Source organism: Leucoraja erinacea, chromosome 3 (genome assembly GCF_028641065.1).
Source record: "Leucoraja erinacea ecotype New England chromosome 3, Leri_hhj_1, whole genome shotgun sequence".
Classification (NCBI taxonomy): Eukaryota; Metazoa; Chordata; class Chondrichthyes; order Rajiformes; family Rajidae; genus Leucoraja; species Leucoraja erinaceus.
Window position 1 is genome coordinate 66411853 of NC_073379.1, and position 20464 is coordinate 66432316.

At 44.6% G+C, this 20464-nt stretch overlaps 1 protein-coding gene across 1 annotated transcript in view; it reads left to right on the top strand.

The window, feature by feature from the left end:
* The window catches only part of LOC129695676 (A disintegrin and metalloproteinase with thrombospondin motifs 19-like), a 392435-nt gene that overhangs the window by 42406 nt on the left and 329565 nt on the right, over positions 1 to 20464 (top strand). The window contains exon 7 of the mRNA XM_055632842.1: positions 1073 to 1116. Coding sequence (XP_055488817.1) covers positions 1073 to 1116 — 44 coding nt within the window. The remainder of the gene's footprint in view (positions 1 to 1072; positions 1117 to 20464) is intronic.

Genomic DNA, 20464 nt, shown 5'->3' on the forward strand with positions numbered 1-20464 from the left:
TATTATGGACACATTAATTAATGGTATTCAGTTTCGATTGGCTTGTTATAGCTGGTGCAGTAAAACTATAGAATGATACTGTGCTAACTGAAGGTAGCTCTGAACTTTGATGGTGCAATAGAAGTGATTTGATAAACTATTGGGAGGACTATAAGGAACTGTGAAGATATAATAGATAAGCTATATAGATGGCAGGTGAAATATGCAATTTGCACATGGAAATAAATTGCATTTGAAGAGTAAATAAAGAATGGGCTGCATGGTGGCGCAGCAGTAGAGTTGCTGCCTTACAGCGCTTGCAGCGGCGGAGACCCAGGTTCCAACCCGACTACGGGTGCTGTCTGTGGGGATCACTGGTCGGCGCGGACTCGGTTGGCCGAAGGGCCTGTTTCTGCACCATTTCTCTAAACTAAAACTAAATAAATAAAAGGTAGACAAAAGTGCTGGAGAAACTCAGCGGGTGCAGCAGCATCCATGGAGCGAAGGAAATAGGCGACGTTTCGGGCCGAAACCCTTCTTCAGACCGGAATATTCATTGTGTTATAACTCTGTTTTTTTTTGTTTTGATCCAGCTACCCTAAGGCATGATTAGAGCGATTTTGAGGTTAAATAGAAATCTTTGGAAGTTTTAATGTGGATGTCTAGAAACTGGCTAGGACCTGCAAGTTTGCATTAACCATTCGTAGTGTAGCTGGTAAACAAGTGTATAGTTTGCGGGACACTACAAACAAATGGAGTAATGCTTCTGAGTGAGTCTTGTACAAGGAAAGGGAACCAGGTCAGTCTGAGTTAATGTTATGTCCAGGGGAGGTTGCAAAGGAGATTGGCCCGAGGATGAAAATTGGAAAGGTGCTGATCAATGTTGATCAATAATCAGGATGGATGAAACGGTGGTTCACTGGTAGTTGGGCTGGGTTGGAGATGGGGGTAAAAGTCAGAAGTGTGCTCGTAGTTGAGGAGTGGAATGGTTACACATGGCTATGGGTTGGGGTTTAATAGTTAGGTGGATGTGATCAGCAGTTAGAGATTCTATATTCTAATATTATTACTTTCATTTTAATTTTCTTTTCAGAAAGGATTTCTGTGTACAAAAGGATGAGCCTTGTGACACTGTTGGTAAGTGTAAATATGTCAACGCATAAAAATTTAAGACATTTAGAAATTAGTTTTTGTTTCATGCGGGGGATGCCTATGTTCATTGTAAACCACTGCTAAAAAAAAGGACTTCATTGATGTGAAAGGAACTGAATTTCGGAAGTGGTGTTTTATGTGAAATCACTTCTAGGCCATGGATTTATTGCATGTAGTTTGACAAATGTCCATGGTCCAGTTTAGGCTTTGAACTTTGTGTTTATAAAATTCCTGTTGTTAATATTGCAATAGACAGGTACACAGGAAGATGAATTCTGCTGTATGTGAGGGATAGCCAAATTGTAACTCTGTTTCAAAAGTACAAGTCAGCCACATCTGGTGCGTAGAGGAAATCTTTTCCCATAATAGCTTGGCACTTTGCCATATGTAACATTATTCAGATTTAGAATTATTGTTGGAAATATACGCATGTCCTAATGTTACATGTAAGCATTTGACAGGTAACAGGACATTTATTATGCCCTTGAACAAATAAAATCGACTTGGACAGAATTATCTATAAAAGCTGGGTGATTTAATTGGCAATGTCATTTTAATTGATTCAATGGACATTTTATACATGTTATCCATGTGCGTTACATGTGTGCATCCTCAATTCTTTTTGATGAACAATGCTGTTCTAATTTGTACAACACAGAGACATACACAGAGATCTTTCAACTAAGCTGCCATGTGCGTGGTTGAAAGGTCAATTTACACTTCAACAGTACAGGACGTCTAAAACGCAAAGGTCAGAGTCAGAGAATTACATTTACAAAGAACAAAAGATCTTTGAAGAGAGTCCAATTTGCATTTGGTTGTTGCAATATAGAGAAGGCCACATTGTTAGGAGCAAATATCATAGTCCACACTAGATTTGTTTTCTAATTAGTAATATGAATTGTTGTGTTAGAGCTTGGAGGAAAGAATGTCTATTTTGTCCCACAAATTGGGAATATTTCAGCAAATATAAGTTTCTTAACATCACATTTTGTCGGCTCTTATCTCAATTGTTAATTTGTGAAATAACTATCCATGTGCATTTGACTTGCATTGCTTTGTGGAACAGGTGTAATAAATGATATATACATATTGGTCATCATTTATGTCGCTTTGAATGCAGTTTAGAAGATGCATTGGGTAGCATATTAAGCACTTTCTAAATAGAATTGTGCTTGCTGCTTTAATTTATAGTGCAGTGAAAGAAAAATTGGATCACTGTGATAGATTTTGGCTTTACATGATGGTGTTAAGCAGATGTTGACATTTTGCAGGTCACTCTATATATCAACTGATTTTTATTTCCTTTGACTTCATAATGGGGAACGGTGTAAAATGGGCTGCAAATGTACATTCACCCATTTGACGTGAGGCTACATCTAATGATTAGGTAAAGTGAAGATGATAACTTCATTCTCATTGCAGTAAACTCGTGTTTGATATAAAAACAGAAAATGCTGGGAATGTGCAGCCGGTCAGGGAGCATCTGTGGGTAGAGAAACAGAGTTAATGTTTCATGTTAATGGCCTTACATCAGAACTGGGAAAAGGTAGAAAACTTGTGTGTTTTAAGTTGCAGAGAAAAAGGAGGGGTGGAGATAAAATAAAATGCAATGTGTGTGATAGGGTAGAGAAGAATCCAATTATTCTGCAACTTTTTTGAGTTCTGATGAAAGATCACAACTGAAACATTCACTTAGTGTCTCTCTTCCACAGATGCTGCCTGACCTGTTATGTTTTTCCAACATTCTGTTTTATTTCAGATTTCCTGCATTTGTAGTATTTCTTTTGGCTCTGTGTTGCTTTGAGCAACTGAGACTTGCAGGTAACTATCCTGCAGTCACTGTATTTTGCCAGATATTTTACCTGACATTTTACCTCTTGCCCAGAGTAGTGGAATCGAGAACCAGTGGAGATATGTTTAAGTTGAGGGGGGAAAGATTTAATAGGAACCTGAGGGGTAACCTTTTCATGCAGAGGGTGGTAGGAGTGGGAAAGGGTGGGAGGCAGGTCCTATTGCAATGTTTAAGAAACATTTAAACAGGTACATGGATAAGACAGGTTTAGAGGGATATGGGCCAAACGCCGGCAGGTAGGACATGTTGGCTAGTGTGGGCAAGTTGGGCTGAAGGGCCTGTTTCCACGCTGTAAGACTCTATGACTCAATGACCTCAGCGCCACTTTGTTGCCCTAATCACATAAATCTTGATTCCTTTAATATTAAAATATCTGCCAATCTACTTGTTGTCTCAGAGCAGAGAATTGTAATGAATGTACTCAACTGTGGAAGTTGCCAAAGATGGAGATGTTTTCTTTATTTTCTTTATACATTCATGGCAAGATCAACATTTGTGGCACATTAGTAGTTTCTCAATATTAGCTAATTTCTTATTTACAGACTTGAGGACCATTTCAGTAGTGTTGGTCTAAAGTTATTATGGCCAAAATGCAGATTGGTGGCAAATTTATCTCCCTGTAGTGCATTATTGATCCAGATAATTTTCTAACAATCTGGTAGTTGAATAGGCCCTAATTCTCCAGCTGCCTTGGTTCGATGCGAGTGCATAACCTTATAAGGTCATGGATTGTTCAAATGGTTTTATGGCCTTCACTGCCAATTCCAGTGGGGTCGACAGGGTCAGAACCCAACTTTCCTGAGGGTGAAGATGAGCTCATTGGAACGTCTCCAGCACTCAAATGTTGCATGGTGGCTGAACATGTTCCAAACCTCCTGTCCAAATGTTTTTATACTCTGTAATTCTACCTGCCTCTTCCACTTCCTTTGACAGTTTGTGCAATATAATTAACACACATGTTCTTTAGCCGGGGTAACTAAATCGATTATCCAGTTAAACAAAACTCCTTCTATTACTGAGCAAGTTTTCAAGACAACTGTCTGATATCTGCTTTCTGATAACATTGGACGACAAAATCTGATGCCCTCACACAGTAGTTATCGTGAAACAAAGCTCTGCTGATGTCATCCAATTCAAAGTAAGCCGGGTAGTTCATATTTTAAAACGTGACATTTGGTGAGAGAAATGTGTGCTCCCTGCTGACTACAGTTAAAAAGTTGAACTTCTTGGAGGTGCTTGAGGGAGCTTGAATCTTTCCCTAGGCACCCTTAAATATTGAAACTTTAAAATCTTGTTTTAAGCTGCTGACAGTCTTGTTAAAGACTCTATAATCTTCAGATTCCACCAGACTGAATAGACTTCACCAAATTACAACACTTTCACCAGGTCATTTTGTTATTTAATCAGAAGTTTGCAGCATTTGGCATTGCTGTTGGCACAAAATACTTGGATTTGGAGAATACCTGCAGAGAACAATGAGGTGCGGAGTTACTTACTTTGAACCCTTCAGTATTTTGGCATTGGGCTGCCTTTCATTAAATGGATTGTGATGGTTTATAATGAGCCTTTGGCAGTCTTCTTTACGAATGATGTAATTTTCCATCACGTTGGACTGTATTGAGGAAGCAAGTAAGTTTGCTCATAGGTGTAGCTCGTGTTTTTGGCACAGCAGAGGATGATGACCACAATCGCAGGATAACATGTTTGTGTACTCTTAAATCATCTGCTCATGTGCTGCTGCAATTGGTGGGACACCACCTGCCCCTTGTCAGACCATGCATCAGTTGAAGTAGTATGTAATGAATGTTCAGAATCACAGGTCAGCCACTTAGAACTTGGAGTCGGCTATCATCATTTTACAACTTCATTCACGGCGCAGCTAGTATAGCCATTAACTGCAGGTTTATTGATGTGGGTTCAATTCTACCCTTGGGTGCTGCCTGCAAGGAGCTTGTGTATTCTTCCTGTGGCCACATGGACTTCCTCGACTACTCCAATGTTCCGCCACATCGTAGGTTAATTGGCCATGTGGTGTCTAGGTAACATAGAAACATAGAAAATAGGTACAGGAGGAGGCCATTCGGCCCTTCGAGCCAGCACCGCCATTCATTGTGATCATGGCTGATCGTCCCCTATCAATAACCCGTGCCTGCCTTCTCCCCATATCCCTTGATTCCACTAGCCCCTAGAGCTCTATCTAACTCTCTCTTAAATCCATCCAGTGACTTGGCCTCCACTGCCCTCTGTGGCAGGGAATTCCATAAATTCACAACTCTCTGGGTGAAAAAGATTTTTCTCACCTCAGTCTTAAATGACCTCGCCTTTATTCTGAGACTGTGGCCCCTGGTTCTGCACTCGCCCAACATTGGTAACATTTTTCCTGCATCTAGCTTGTCCAGTCCTTTTATAATTTTATATGTTTCTATAAGATCCGCCCTCATCCTTCTAAACTCCAGTGAATACAAGCTTAGTCTTTTCAATCTTTCCTTATACAGGTGCACAACCTTTTATCCGAAAGCCTTGGGACCAGACACTTTTCGTAATTCAGAATTTTTCGGCTTTCGGAATGGAAGATTTTTAGCGTAGATTTTAACGGCTGGCTCAGTGGTAGAGTGCTCGGCTCGTATCCGCAAGGTCGCGAGTTTGCGCCTCGATCCCGGCAGTTACTCGATCGCGAGTTTTAGTCTTCAATGTAGTTTTTTCTTGCAGAATAGGAGAGAATAGGGAGGGTTAGGCTGGGATCATTCTCTGCGAGATGATCTTAGTGCGGGAGACAAGTGTAGGAGAGGTGTACTGACTGTGTGGGCAGAACTTTGGAAGTGATTGCCCACCATTCTCAAAAGCCGCTGTGTCTCCCTGTCCCTCCAACTCCAGAGGAAGCCGCTCCCCGATGCGCCGCTACGGCGACAAGTGGCAGTTCGCCCACAGCCCGAGCTGCGCCCCCTCATCCGCAACCCGGGTTCCTCTGGAGTTGGAGCGGGGCTGGGCTAGAGTTGCTGCTGGCTGTGAGTCTATGGGATCTCCGTGCTTGCAGTCGGTGTCCCGTTGGTCCTGACGTCTCCGGTCACCCCCTAGAATGGAGCTGAGACTGGGAACTGTACCGCCCTTGCCCCCTCCCTCTGCAACTGCAAACAACCCCACAGTTCCCAGTCTCAGCTCCTGGCCGGAGACGTCACAGCCCGAGCCATCAGCTTCTGTCCCTACGGGGACAGCGGAGAGCGTGTTCCTCTGGAATTGGAACGGGGCTGGGCTGCTGCTGGCTGTGGGTCTCTGGGATCTCCGTGCTTGCAGTGGGCCTGGGGGTCGGTGTCCCGTTGGTCCTGACGTCTCCGGTGACTGGCACTGGCTCCAACATGAAGACAGTGCAAAGCCCCCGCGCCGGTGCAATGCGCGGGGAGCTGGAGAGGGGAGGGAAGGGCCGGGAAGCAGAGGGGTGTAGGTGGGGTGAAACTGAAGGGAGCGACAATTTGCTGCTGCCTGCCCGCTTAGTTAAAAAGTTCCCACGCAAGACTCACGATACACTGTGTATCGTGAGTCTACCACGGGAACTTTTTAACTCAGCGGGCAGGTAGCAGCAGATTGTCAATTATTAACCCTCCCGCGCAATATACCCTCACCTTCTCTTTTATGAATGGGGATTTAGTTCCCCTTTCTTCGAGGACCGACCGGAGGTTCCGCTGTCACCTCTGCGGGCCGCCATCGGTGAACGTTTTCAAGGACCTTTCTTCAAGGACTGAAAAAATGTCGCTATTCGGAGCTTTTCGTTATTTGGATCGTCGGATAAAAGGTTGTGCACCTGTATGACAGTCCCGCCATCCCAGGGATCAATCTCGTGAACCCACGCTGCACTGCTTCAATCACAAGGATGTCCTTCCTCAAATTAGGAGACCAAAACTGTACACAATATTCCAGATGTGGTCTCACCAGAGCCCTATACCACTGCAGAAGAACCTCTTTACTCCTATACTGAAATCCTCTTGTTATGAAGGCCAACATTTCATTAGCTTTCTTCACTGCCTGCTGTACCTGTAAGCCAACTTTCAGTGACCGGTGTACAAGGACGCCCAGGTCTCGCTGCACCTCCCCCTTACCTAACCTAACCCCATTGAGATAATAATCTGCCCCCTTGTTTTTGCCGCCAAAGTGGATAACCTCACATTTATCTATATGATACTGCATCTGCCACGCATCTGCCCACTCACTCAACCTGTCCAGGTCACCCTGCAACCTCCTAACATCCTCTTCACAACTCACACTGCCACCCAGCTTTGTGTCATCCACAAACTTGCTAGTGTTGCTCCAAATTCCCTCTTCCAAATCATTAATATATATGGTAAACAGTTGCGGGTCCAACACCGAGCCTTGCGGCACTCCACTCGCCACTGCCTGCCATTCTGAAAAGGACCCATTCGCTCCTACTCTTTGCTTCCTGTCTGTCAACCAATTTTCTATCCATGTCAACACCCTACCCCCAATACCATGTGCTCTAATTTTAGTCACCAGTCTCCCGTGCGGGACCTTATCAAAGGCTTTCTGATCCACTGGCACCCCTTCATTCATTTTGCTTGTCACATCCTCAAAAACCTCCAGAAGATTAGTCAAGCATGATTTTTGTTTCATAAATCCATGTTGACTTGGTGACGTGGCAAGGGTTGGAGGGGAATATGAGGTTAGTGTAGGATTAGTTTAAAAGTGCTCGCTTGTCAGCACAGACTCTGGATGGATGCGCCTGTTTCCATGCTGAATAACTATGACTATAAATACGTATAAAATTAAAACAAGTATTCCTAATACTTTCAAGGGCTCAAAGGGAAACAAACATTATCTTGGGGGAGAAAATATTTTCAGGCACTGTGCAACCTCTGAATGCTGAAGGGCGAAACAGTGACGTAGTGGTAGAGTTGCTGCCTTAAAGTGCCAGAGACCTGGGTTTGATCCTGACCACGGGAGCACCCTGTAATGAGTGTGCATGCTCTCCCTGTGACCATGAGCGTTTTCTCCGGGTTCTCTGGTTACTTCCCCTATTCCAAAGACGTGCTGGTTATTACAAAGTTAATTTGCTTTGTAAATTGTCCTAATAGTCTTATGATAGAACCAGTGTCTGGGTGACTGTGGTCCACGCATATACGGTGGGCCGAAGGGCCTGTTTCTATGCTGTATCTCTGATGTCTAAAGAAAATAGATGCATGTGGGTTCATCTCCTCGAAAATTGGGTTTGCATCTATAGACTCTGGCAACTCCAGTGGAATTGGCAATGAAGGACACAAAATTATTGCAATCTTGATGTAACAAGTGTTAGTTTAAATATGGTGTTCATATACATTAATGTTTAATGGTACTTTGTTGATTTAACAGTTGAATAACAGAACATTTTTTGCTTACAATGCATAAAGAAAATGACTGGAAGGTTGTAAAGTGTAAGAGAGTATGCTCTGGTTGGAGAGTTACGGTGGTATTTTTACACCTTTTTACTCACCCAGGGGATTTGGCTGTTGTGGAGGCTTGACAGCAGAATTTCCGTGTACTTTTTTTGCAACTTTTAATAGCTGGCTCTGCATTAACTATCCCCAACTTCAGATCAATTTCAAAGTCATAAAGGAGAGGTATTAAAATAAGCAAATATTTCCCTAGTTATTACAGTTTCAAGTCTGTGATCTTACAGTTGTAGTCTGTGATCTTGTAGCATGTATGCCCGTAAATATTTGATCTTTGAACCATGTAGTAAAATGATTACAATGGAAGAAAATGATTTCTAAATTACATTTGCAGTGGACACATTTGCTTTTTGAATGATACTGAGGAAAAAATAACTTTGCATTTCGTTAGTTAAAGTTTAGAGAGATAGCCTAGAAACAGGCCCTATGGCCGACTGAGGCCATGAAAACCAATGATCCTCCCAGACACTGGTTCTATCCTACATCCTAGAGACAATTTCCTGAAATCAATTAGCCTTCCAACCTGCTTATCTTTGGAATGTGGGAGGAAACCAGAGCACCCGGAGAAAGCCCATGAGGTCACGGGGTGAATGTACAAACTCTGTACAGGCAGCACCCATAGTTAGGATTGAACCCAAGTCTCTGGCGGTGTAAGGTATCAACTCTACCACGGTGACATCCTTCTAAAGAATCTTGATTTATAAAGTATGTTCCAAAGCTCTTCAAAGACGCCTGGATACTTCTGAAACACTTAGGAGATGAACGTTCATAAGTTCCAGGAGCAGAATTAGGCCATTCGGCCCATCAAGTATTTCTCCGCTAGACAATCTTGGCTAATTTCCCTCTCAACCACATTCACTAAATTTATGCTTGTCGGGATGTGTGGCAGTGGTGACGTGTCGCAAGGGTGACGTGCAGTTTTCATGCAGAATTATACTCAGTTAATTACTTTCAGAGGCTTAATTTAGAGGGGCTGAAGCATTGATCCAGCAGCCATTCTTAAAAAAAACAGCTAAAAAGCAGTATTAATAGAAGGCCTGTATCATAAGCCTACCTCATTTTTAGTTTTAGAGATACAGCATGGAAACATGCCCATCTGCCCACCGAGTCCGCACCGACCAGCAATCACAAAACTCAAAAACCAGTACATTAGTTCTAACCGACACACTACGGACAATTTACAGAAGTCTAGAAACCGGCACATCTTTGGAATATGGGATGAAATCGAACATCCCACACTGTCACAAGTAGAATGTACAAACTTTGTACAGACGTAGTTGGTATCGAACCAGGGTCTCTGGCGCTATAAGGCAGCAACTCTACCGCTGCCCACTGTGCCACCTTGCTCAATGAAGCTAAAGAATAAATAAAAGGAAAGATCATTTTAAATGTAAGGGGATGGAGCAAGAAGAAGGGTCTCGGCCCGAAACGTCGCCTATTCCTTCGCTCCATAGATGCTGCCTCACCCGCTGAACAAGGGGTCACAGTTTAAGGATAATGGGGAAATCTTTTAGGACTGAGATGAGAAAAACATTTTTTACACAGAGAGTGGTGAATCTCTGAAATTCTCTGCCACAGAATGTAATTGAGGCCAGTTCATTGGCTATATTTAAGAGGGAGTTAGATGTGGCCCATGTGGCTAAAGGGATCAGAGGGTATGGAGAGAAAGCAGGTACAGGATACTGAGTTGGATGATCAGCCATGATCATATTAAATGGCAGTGCAGGCTCGAAGGGCCGAATGGCCTACTCCTGCACCTATTTTCTATGTTTCTATGTTTCTCCAGCATTTGTGTCTACCAATGAAAAGTGGAATTATTTTTCTCATCAAAACAATAATCCAAATGATACTACATTTTTTTCCTTCACTAACTAACTCAAGCGCTTGCCTCACTAATTTAAAACATGCATTATTCTAGATGCAAAGTAAGTTGATATTTTGTGGATGTGGGTCTTGAATGCCAGTAACCTTGGATCAGTGAGAGAGCATTTATGGTTATACCTCTCTTTGCTCCATTGCTCATTCCTTCCTTTCTCTACCTCTTGGAACTTATTGCATGTCTAATTGTCTTCAGTTCTGACATGGTCACTGATCTGAAACCTGGCACCTTCCCCCAAAGATGCTGTCTGATGTGCTGAGCAATTACAGCAATTTCTAGTTTTATTCCAGATTGGTTTTCTTCATAGAGTATTTGAAGTTTATTTGGCCTTCCATCACAGCTATGTGATGGATGTTTATGTTAAATGTAATTATTGTTGTGTCTGGGGTCTATTTGTATGTAATGTATGGCTGCAGAAACGGCATTTCGTTTGGACCTCCAGGGGTCCAAATGACAATTAAATTGACTCTGACTCTGACTCTGATGTTTGAATATGAAGAGATCAAGGGCCACCTTATTTCCTCCTGTGCTTGTGCAGGACTTGTACTGCTATGCTCATTGCCATGTGAAAAATGGTCTAACTTCTACCTTCCCCTGAGTCCCAATTTTTTGTGATTAGTATTATTCTCCCCATTGTTCTGAGAAGCATATTAACTGATATCATGAGGACCTTCAAAAATCGTCCCATTTCCCAGGAAGTGTCAAAGATTATAGCCAAATAGATTTATGAGAGGGGCAAAGTTCATAGGAGATGTGCGGGCAAGTTTTTTACGCAATGGGTAGTGAGTGCCTGAAATGTGCTGCAATGTGTGGTAGTGGAGGAAGATACAAGCTTGGTGTTTCAGAAACTTTTTGATAGAGTAGTTTAGTTTAGCTTGGCGTCATGTTTGGCGCATACATTGGGAGCTAAAGGACGTGTTCCTGTGCAGTACTGTTCTATTTTAAAAAAATACACAAACTGTAATTCAATGGGTCAAACAGCATCAAGCAACATCTGACACTTCGCGTCAGAACCTTCTTCCAACTGATTGTAGTAGGGGAGAGAAAGCTGGAAGATAGGTGCCACCTCTCTTCAGGTTTCTCTCGCCTACTATAATCACTGTGAAGAAGGGTCCCAACCTGAAATGTCACCTATTCGTGTTCTCCAGAGTTGCAATTTGACCTGCTGAATAACTCCAGCATTTTGTGGCTTTAGAATAGAATAGAATAGAATATTTGTAAACCAGCATCTGCAGTTCCTTGTGACTACACTGTGTTGTTCTATGTTCTATAATCCACAACTGTTGAATATTTTAAGTGGACACCCACAAAACTCCTCTGTCCGCCACACACACACACACACACACACACACCCCCACCCCCCGCACGCGAAGGTGGGGGCCAGGGACAGCGGAGGAGCGCAGTCTGCGCGATGAAGAGGAAGGTAAACGGCTGCTACAGAACACGGTAAGTCCTTTAGAGAGCTCGGGAGGGAGAGAAGGGGGGAGAAGGAGTGGAGACAGTTTTAAGAAGTTTAATAAAGTTAGCGGGTATTTTACCTTCCGGCGGATCCTCTAGGTCCTGAAAACCAAAGATCCTAATGAGCCATTCAAGATGGCCGGTCAGCGAAGGAGATGGCCTTTGGCTGCCTGTAAGTAAATAGCAACCCCACTCCACTGGCTTCGACCAAACGGCAACCTATTTTTAGTCGAGGCTGGTTTTGATTTTGTTTAAATAATCGCTGGAACATAGAAGAAGCCTTAACTACATGGAAACCACTTTCGACCATTAGGGAGAGTGACCAAAACCTCCGCGAACCTCACGGAAACCTTGAGTGGGGTGCAAGGTCACCAGAAGTTTCCGTTCTGGTTCCCTAAGTGGGACAGGGGCATTAGGCTGCGCCACTGTGCCGTGCTAAGTGAAAGAGGTGATTGATTCAGGTAGCAATTGGGAAGAACCTGTTCTTACATTTGGACATCTGGAGTTTCAAGCTTCTGTATCTTCTCCTAGAAGGTAGAAGAGAGAAAATGGAGTGTCCAGGGTGGCAGGCATCCTTCACAATATTTTGTGCATTCCTGATACAATGCACCATGGAGGTGGTCTGGATGGAAGGTAGTTACGAGCCTATGATGGACTGGACTGTGTTGACAACTCTTTGCAGGTTCAGGCAGAGCAGTTGCCACAGTAGGCTGGGAACATCCCATCAGAATACTTTTTATAATGAATCTGGAGTAGTTTAAGGAAACCGGGTGCCAATGTTGAAACTTCTCAGACACCAAAGAAAGAAAATATGCTGATACACCTTTTTGATCACCGCATTAGTCTGAAAGGATCCAAGTCAGTTTAATGTTGAGGAACTTGAATCCTTCGACCATCTCTGCAGCAGCACTGTTGTTGAGGATAGGAGTGAGCTTATATTCCTCCCGCTCCTCCCCCCCTCCCCCAGATCAACAACAAACTCTTTCATCTTCCTGTCCACCCATGCCCAGGGTTAAGGTCCACCCATCACATCAACGTGATCATTACTAAAAGTATCACTACATCCTATTGTTGCACAATTTTCTAAATGCAGTCTCAAAACAAGCTGAAAGGACGAAGTAAAAGAGCAGCACTGGACCTTTCCCAAGTAGAATCAGCATGGACATTCTGTGACATTCACCAAGTGGCAGCACTGTGAACCTATCATCTTCAACATTTGCTATGTTTTCTGTAATGATGTAGCTGTTGTATGTCAGTTTCAGGAAGCTGCTTCATGGTTTTGAACGTTCAGTGTAGAAGTTGCATATGCAAGTCCTCAGAAAATCCATTAGGACCTTCACAGAGAACCTACTCCCCACATCTGTTCTGCAGTTGCGGAATGCATGTTTGACAAATGCAAGCAAAACAAAAGCACTCCAGTCAATGTGAAGCCGAGTAATTTGTCACAAGTAGACTGAGGGAAGGGACCGTACTCTCCTGACAAACATACAGATCAGAGCCAAGGAAGAAATGGAATGCATTTAGAAGGCTTTGTCTCTGTCCCATTCGCATTTACCTGTTATCCTCCGAGCTGCAGAGAGACGATTCAGGTGCACATGAAAAACAGCCATGATAAAAAGGAGTGAATAATACTGCTGGAGGAACTTAGTGGGTCAAGAGGCATTTGTGGTGGGAGAAAGGAATTGTTGATTTTTCAGATTGAAACCATGCATCTGAAATTGCAGTCTCTTGTGTCTCTAACAATAAAAATGGAGGAAGGGCCACAGCCTGTTTCATCCTCTTCCAGACATACCAGACAACGTACAAAGGCCTCTCTGAAAGAGCTAACACCAACGGTTCAATGGTGTTATTATTGTCACATGCAAAGTGCAACCTTAGAGTAAAATTTGTTTACAAATGGTCCAGCACAGCATTGCCATATCGAAGCACATTCCTGATTTGTAAACTGTACAGAACTAGTCTACTGATGCCGAATGCAAGAGGTGCCATGTTTTGGTATCATTTTCAAAGATGATTGAAAGTTGATCTAGTTGTTATGAGTGGCGAGCCGGTCCAGGCATGCCCCCGCTTTTCACGCCTCCAGCCATTGCATTTCCTTGGACGTGTGGACCAACCAGCGAGCCGATGTCCTCGCCTTGCCCATCCACATTTGTTCCCCGAGGGCATTTACCGCAGCCGACCTGGAGGGTGCGGTATGTCCCTCTCCTCTCCTACTGGCCACGTCTGTCATTGTCACCAGCTCCATCCTCCTGGTCTCTGGTCTTCAGGGGCAGGCTCGGCAGGCTCCCTCTTCCAGGCCTCGGTCTGCTGGGCCATATGAACTGTGGACTGGCTCTGTGACCTACCCCTGCTGCGACCCGCTGGGTCTTGCGCTCGGCTGCGTAGGACCGACTCGGCAGATTCCCCAGCAGGTCCTGACCCTCTACGAGCTTCTGCTCGTCACATTAACAATAAAACAGAGTGAAGAGGGAAGAGTTTAGCTTACAACTTCTGAACAGCAGTTAGGAAGATGTATGATTTCCTTTGACACCAACCTAAGTCTCTCAAACTTATCTGTGGCAGTATTTTCACCTCCAGTTTAGGTTGCAGATCAGCACCAAAGTATAGAACTTTATTTTGTGGCTAATAATGCACTGATTTTATAGAACATTTGTACAGCACACTCAAGGTGTACTCTGTCTGACCTGTACCAGATTGGGAGGGATGAATGGAAATTGGCGTCAGTCCATGAATATTCGCAGTATTCAGTCTGGATTTTGTAGTCAGAAAAGCAGAAGTATTGTTTTATATTAAGTGAGCGTTCCTTAAATTGCATTAAACTTGGAAAAACCAATTGGCTCCCATGTGGTGGTAGTGTGTACTGCCAGACTTACTGGCAAGAATCCCTCATCGAATGAGAAACTAACACACACACACAGAGACACACGCACACGCACACGCACACGCACACGCACACGCACACGCACACACACACACACACGTATTTTTTAAGATATTTAATTTTCTTGAGTAATTTTAAACATTGTAATCATTTTGAGACATTGCTGATTGTTTAATTGATTTAACAGTTGTTGTATGCTTTTAAATCTCAGGGGGCTTTGCCGTTTGTCAAAGGTTCTGCAGCTATTTAGTGGCGGGACTTGTTCTGGACCTACTCATCTGGCAGCAGTAAGCCCTTGTCACCAAAGAATGACCTGTTATTCATCATTCAGAATTACCTTGCAGTAAGTTTAGCTTTGAAGATACAATGCATCTAGGCTGTCAACCAATGCACAGCGCACTGCTGAGAACAAGTGATGAGTCACACTCAGCAAAATGTAGGTCTGTGGAAGTAATGCTGGTGCAGGGTTGAATGCAACACTTTTCTCTTGTGAGCTTTATGTAGACCACATCATCTAAACCTTAAGGTTTTGATTACAAATAGAAGTACATGATAAAAATACAGTCAGACATCCTACCAACAACTAGAGAGCAGTCCTGAACTACTATCTACCTCATTGGAGACCCTTGGAATATCTTTGATTGGACTTTATTTTGCACTCAACGTTATTCATGTTATTGCCTTTATCATGTATCTGTACACTATGGATGGCTCGATTGTAATCATGCATTGTCTTTCTGCTGACTGGTTAGCATGCAACTAAGCTTTTCACTGTACCTCGATACACATGACAATAAACTAAACTCAAACTCGTATATGGAAGGAATGGGCAGGCAACATTCCAGGTCGGGACCCTACTTCATGTTGAAGACCAAAACGTCACCTGACCATTCCCTCCACAGATGCTACCTGACCCACTGAGTTCCTCCAGCACTTTTGTATTTTGCACAATATTTCAGCATTTGCAGTTCCTTGGGTCCCCAGAGTACATGATAGTTAACTTGATTTCAATTTATGAAAGATGGTGGAAGGTGGGAGATGTTGACAACCGCAGGGGAGAAGGAGGAGGTGGGGGTGGTGGAGTGGACAAAGTGACGGGAGAAGGAGGAGGAGGCGGTGGAAGGGGGAGCGGACAATGTGATGGCCAGCAGAAGAAGCAGCATCTGGTGAGAGGGGTGAGAGCCCTACGGTGAATGAGCACGTCCTGTCGGTGGTGGTGGCCTGACGAAAGCTCTGTCAGCCGGGGCTACAACGTGAGCCGCAACAACAGCCATGTCAACCTGGTGATAAAGGGCTCACTGGTGCAGATCAGCACCAAGTTTCAAGGTGATTCCGACTTGAGTAAAATCTGACTTGCATAAGGGTTTACAGACCTAAACCCTTCCATAAGTTGGGGAGCGTCTGTATTCTGTGCAACTCAAACCTTCCCAAATGATGCTGAACTTTAATTGCACTTAAACAGATTGTTGACAATATATAGGTTTGTCAGATAAAGATCAAAGAGGCAATGGTTATGAAGTATGAAACCTTGGGCTTCAGGGCAGTTCATTATAATTGTTGAATTATAATTAGTGAATGACTACATTTTTGAGTTGGAGGAAAACTGCCTGCAAGCCTGTGGTTTGTGGTTTCCTACATGATGGTCTCTTAGGATTTTTTTTTTGTAACGTGCCTTAGTAATACATTTGAAAACCCTATAATTTAAATCTCTAAGTCTTATTAAGGAAGCTTGTAACCTGTCATGAATTATCATCAAAATGTCAGATGAATATGCACCAACATTTGTCAAATCAGGGTCTGGAACAATTATAAATGCCTTAACCTGCTTTGCGTTCAAGTCTGGATTAACTCAGCTACTGGTTTCTTTATCCTATGAGACTAATTAACAGAAAATATTTGAAATATATAATCAGTCGGTCAGGACTAGAAAAAGATTAATAGAGTCTTAGTGTCATACAGCGTGGAAACAGACTCTTTGGCTCACCTCGTCCATGCTGACCAATATGCCCCATTAAGCCAAACCCATTTGCCCAAGTTTGGCCCATATCCCTCAAAACCTTTCCTATCCATGTACTTGCTCAAATGTCTTTTAAATGCTGTTATGGCATATGCCTCAACTACCTATCTGGCAACTCCTTTCATATACCCTCCATCCTCCGAGTGAAAAATTGGCCCCTCATGTTCCTATTGAACCTTGCCCCCCTCACCTTAAATATATGCCCTTGTGTTTTTGATTTCCCTACCATGCATAAAAGACGCAAAGTTAAAGTGTTTTCCTATTTAGAATCATTAACTATACTCGAGGCTGAAATATTTTGACCACAGAGGAATCGAGGGTCAAGGAGATCACCAAGAAAGCGAATTGAAACCAATAATCAGAGCAGGCAAGATCTTAATTAATGGCAGATCACGCTTGATGGGCCGTAAGGCCGATTCTCGTTACTTTGTTTTATTTAAAAGTTTTATTATCTTTAAAAAAAAAGTGAAAATTAACCTCTTGTTCATATCACATTTTGAAAATAATTGCAAATGTTGTTTTGTTTATATTAAATTCATATGAAATTCAAAGCATTTATTATGCTTTACACCTATCTGAGATGCCCCGTAGAAAAGCAGATATCAAAGACAAAATATTGATTCAGTATTAATATCAAAGTACAAATACAATATACACATGCATGTGTGATTTCATACACAAGCTGAGCGAGCCCACTCAGAGCGCCAAATAACATTAGCACAATGAAAGGGATAAGCTAATTTTACAGGGAGCTGCAAATTCTAATCTGAATCACTTAATTCCCCCCATTGGACTGAATCTTCCTGTGACAAATGATGAGCTGAAACCAATATTAAATTGGAGCAAAGGTCATCCTACAACAGGTGCACAGAATGGGCAATAATGAATTCCCATTTGATCTTAGGGTAAGAATCTTTTTTCTGCTGATCCCATGCTGGGATACTGAGTGATTCAGAAGGAAGCTTGGAGGTTGTGATGTCCTCAAGTTGCTGTTTTTGTCATGGGTATGGGATGGAAAAGTAGTTTAATGACCTGCTGCGGTGCATTCACAAAGCATGAAAGGGATTGAATGTGTAAGGAGGTTGATAGTGTGACTGTCTTGTAGTTGACTGCATTGATTCTTGAGTGTTTTAGTACCCACATATATCCTGGCAAGAGGCGATTGTCCCATTATATTTTCAAGTATACCTTGTCGGTAATGGAGAGACTTTGGAAAGTGAGAGATTTTGTCTAAGTACAAAGTTCCCACCTTTAGATTTTTGTAATGGTACAACTACCCCCCCCCCCCCCCCCCCTTCTGTCATGGGGTAGACTGAGACTGACTCCCCAATCTTTGCACATTCCCAAACCTTTCCACTCGTCACTTTTATTTCATGTTTCATGTATCCTCAGAAGCCTAATGAAATTTGACATGACTCTTGGCAATTTCTACTGATTCACCATAGAAAGCATCCTGTTATGATGCGTCACTGTTTGGTACAGCAAGTGCTGTGCCCAAGACCATTTCAGGGAGTTGTGAATGCAGCCCAGTCCATCACGCAAACCAGCCTCCCACCATTGACTGCATCTACACTTCCTGTTGCCTTGAAAAGCAGCCAATGTAATCAAAGACCAGTTGTACTCTGGCCATTCCCTCTGCTCCTCTCTCCCTTGGGCAGAAGATACGAAAGATCAAAGCCACGTACACCACATTCAAGGACAGCTTCTTCTGCATCGATATCAAACTCTTGGAAGAATCGCCCATATGCTTGGGATGTATCCCGACCTTCCTGGTTTTAAGGCACACCCCTCCACCCCGCAGCGATTCAATCTAAATGTCCTTCTGCCTCAGGAAAGTAGTCAACATAATCAAGGACCGCTCACACTGTGGTAAATATCTCCTCCCTTCTCCAGTCAGGCTGAAGATGCAAAAGCTTGAAAGCATGTACCACCAGTTGCAGGGGCAGCTTCTCAGCTGTTATCAGGCTCATGAATCGACTGCTCATATGTTTAGGATGAATTCTTATCTTCCAATTTTCTCTTGCTGTAGCACTATATTCTGCACCCTGTTCATATTCTGTTTTGCTCTACTTGATATACATTCATTACATGATTTGCCTGGATAGTATGCAAACAATATTTTTAATAATAAACCAATATACAATACAGGTGCACAACCTTTTATCCGAAAGCCTTGGGACCAGACACTTCTCGGATTTCAGAAATTTTCGGATATCCGAATGGAAGATTTTTAGCGTAGATTAGGTAGGTAGCGCGGGCGGCTTGAAAAGTCTGGAGCGGCTGCCTCCTCCCCGGAGACTGGGGAATCATTGTAAATCATTGCTTAAATGTTAGTCAGTTAGTTTGGAGGGATTTTATGTGGTGGGGGGGGGGGGGGTGAAGGGGTAAACTTTAATTCTTAGTCCCCTACCTGGTCGGAGAGGCAGGGAGCGGGCAATGCCTTACTGGGTTGCCATGCAGTAAGCTCCAGAGCGCTGTGGCTGCCGACTCCCAGCATCGTGGAGCTGGGGCTGCGGGCGTCCGGCCGTGGGCGGCGCTGGTTGGAGCTCCGACCCCGGCAACTCTACCCCTGGCTGCGCGGCGCTCCAAATCCAGGCCGCCCGCAGCCCCAGCTCCGCGATGTTGGGAGTCGGCGGCGTTGCAGCGCTGGGATACCAGCGGGGACGGGCAATGCCTTACCGGGTCGCCGTGCGGTAAGCTCTGGAGCGCTGTGGCCGCCGACTCCCAACATCGGGGAGCTGGGGCTGCGGGTGGCGCTGGATTTGGAGCGCTGCCCAGCCAGGTGTAGAGTTGCCGGGGTCGGCGCTCCATCCGGCGCCGCCCGCAGCCGGACGCCCGCAGCCCAAGCTCCGCGATGTTGGGAGTCGGCGGCCACAGCGCTCCGGAGCTTACTGCACGGCGACCCGGTAAGGCATTGCCCGCTCCCCGCCTCTCCGACCAGGTAGGGGCCTAAGAATTAAAGTTTCCCCCTCCCCCCCTTCACATAAAAGTCCTCCAAACTAACTGACTAACATTTAAGCAATGATTTACAGATGTTTAAGCGTCTCCCCGGTCTCTGGGGAGGAGGCAGCCGCTACAGTAGTACAGACCTGGGTTGACCGGTAGGCGGCGCGACTCTCGTCAGCAGCGGCCTCTGCAGCCCGTCCGCATTTTTATTATTTTTTCTATATGTGTTTTATGTAGTTTTTGTTATTTTTTGTTGGGGTGTGTGTGTGTGGGGGGGGGGGGTGGGGTGGGAGGGAGGGGGTAACTTTTAAATCTCTCCCTGCACGGTAGACCCGACCTTTTCTTTGTCGGGTCTCCGTTGTCGTTGGGGCTGCAACGAGGAGCGGCCTCCAACAGGAGAAGACCGGGGACTCTGGTGCCGACGACTCACCTCACCGTCGCGGAGCTGGCCGAGTCCGGAGCGGGTGGAGCGGTGGTGGAGCGCTGCTGCTGCTGCGGCCCGACCTCCGGAGATTCGGAGGCTGCAACTGCGGGTCTGGCTGATGGCGGCACCGGGAGCCCGCGGGTCCCTGGAGGGAGACCGCTTTTCAGGGCTCCTGCAACGGCGACTTCTCCCGCCCGAGTTGCGGGGTCGAAGAGCTCCTGGAGCGGGGCCTTACATCACCGCCCCGCGCGGCTTGGAATGGCCGCGGGACTCTGCGAGCGCACGCCGGGGGCTTTAACACCAAGACCCGGTGTGCGACCTCGCATCACCCGGCGTGGCTTTAATGGCCGCGGGACAATCGCCATCGCCAGCCGGGGGCTTTGACTTTGACTCTGACATCGAGGGGGGGGGGGGGGGGAGAGAGTGCAGTGGAGAGAT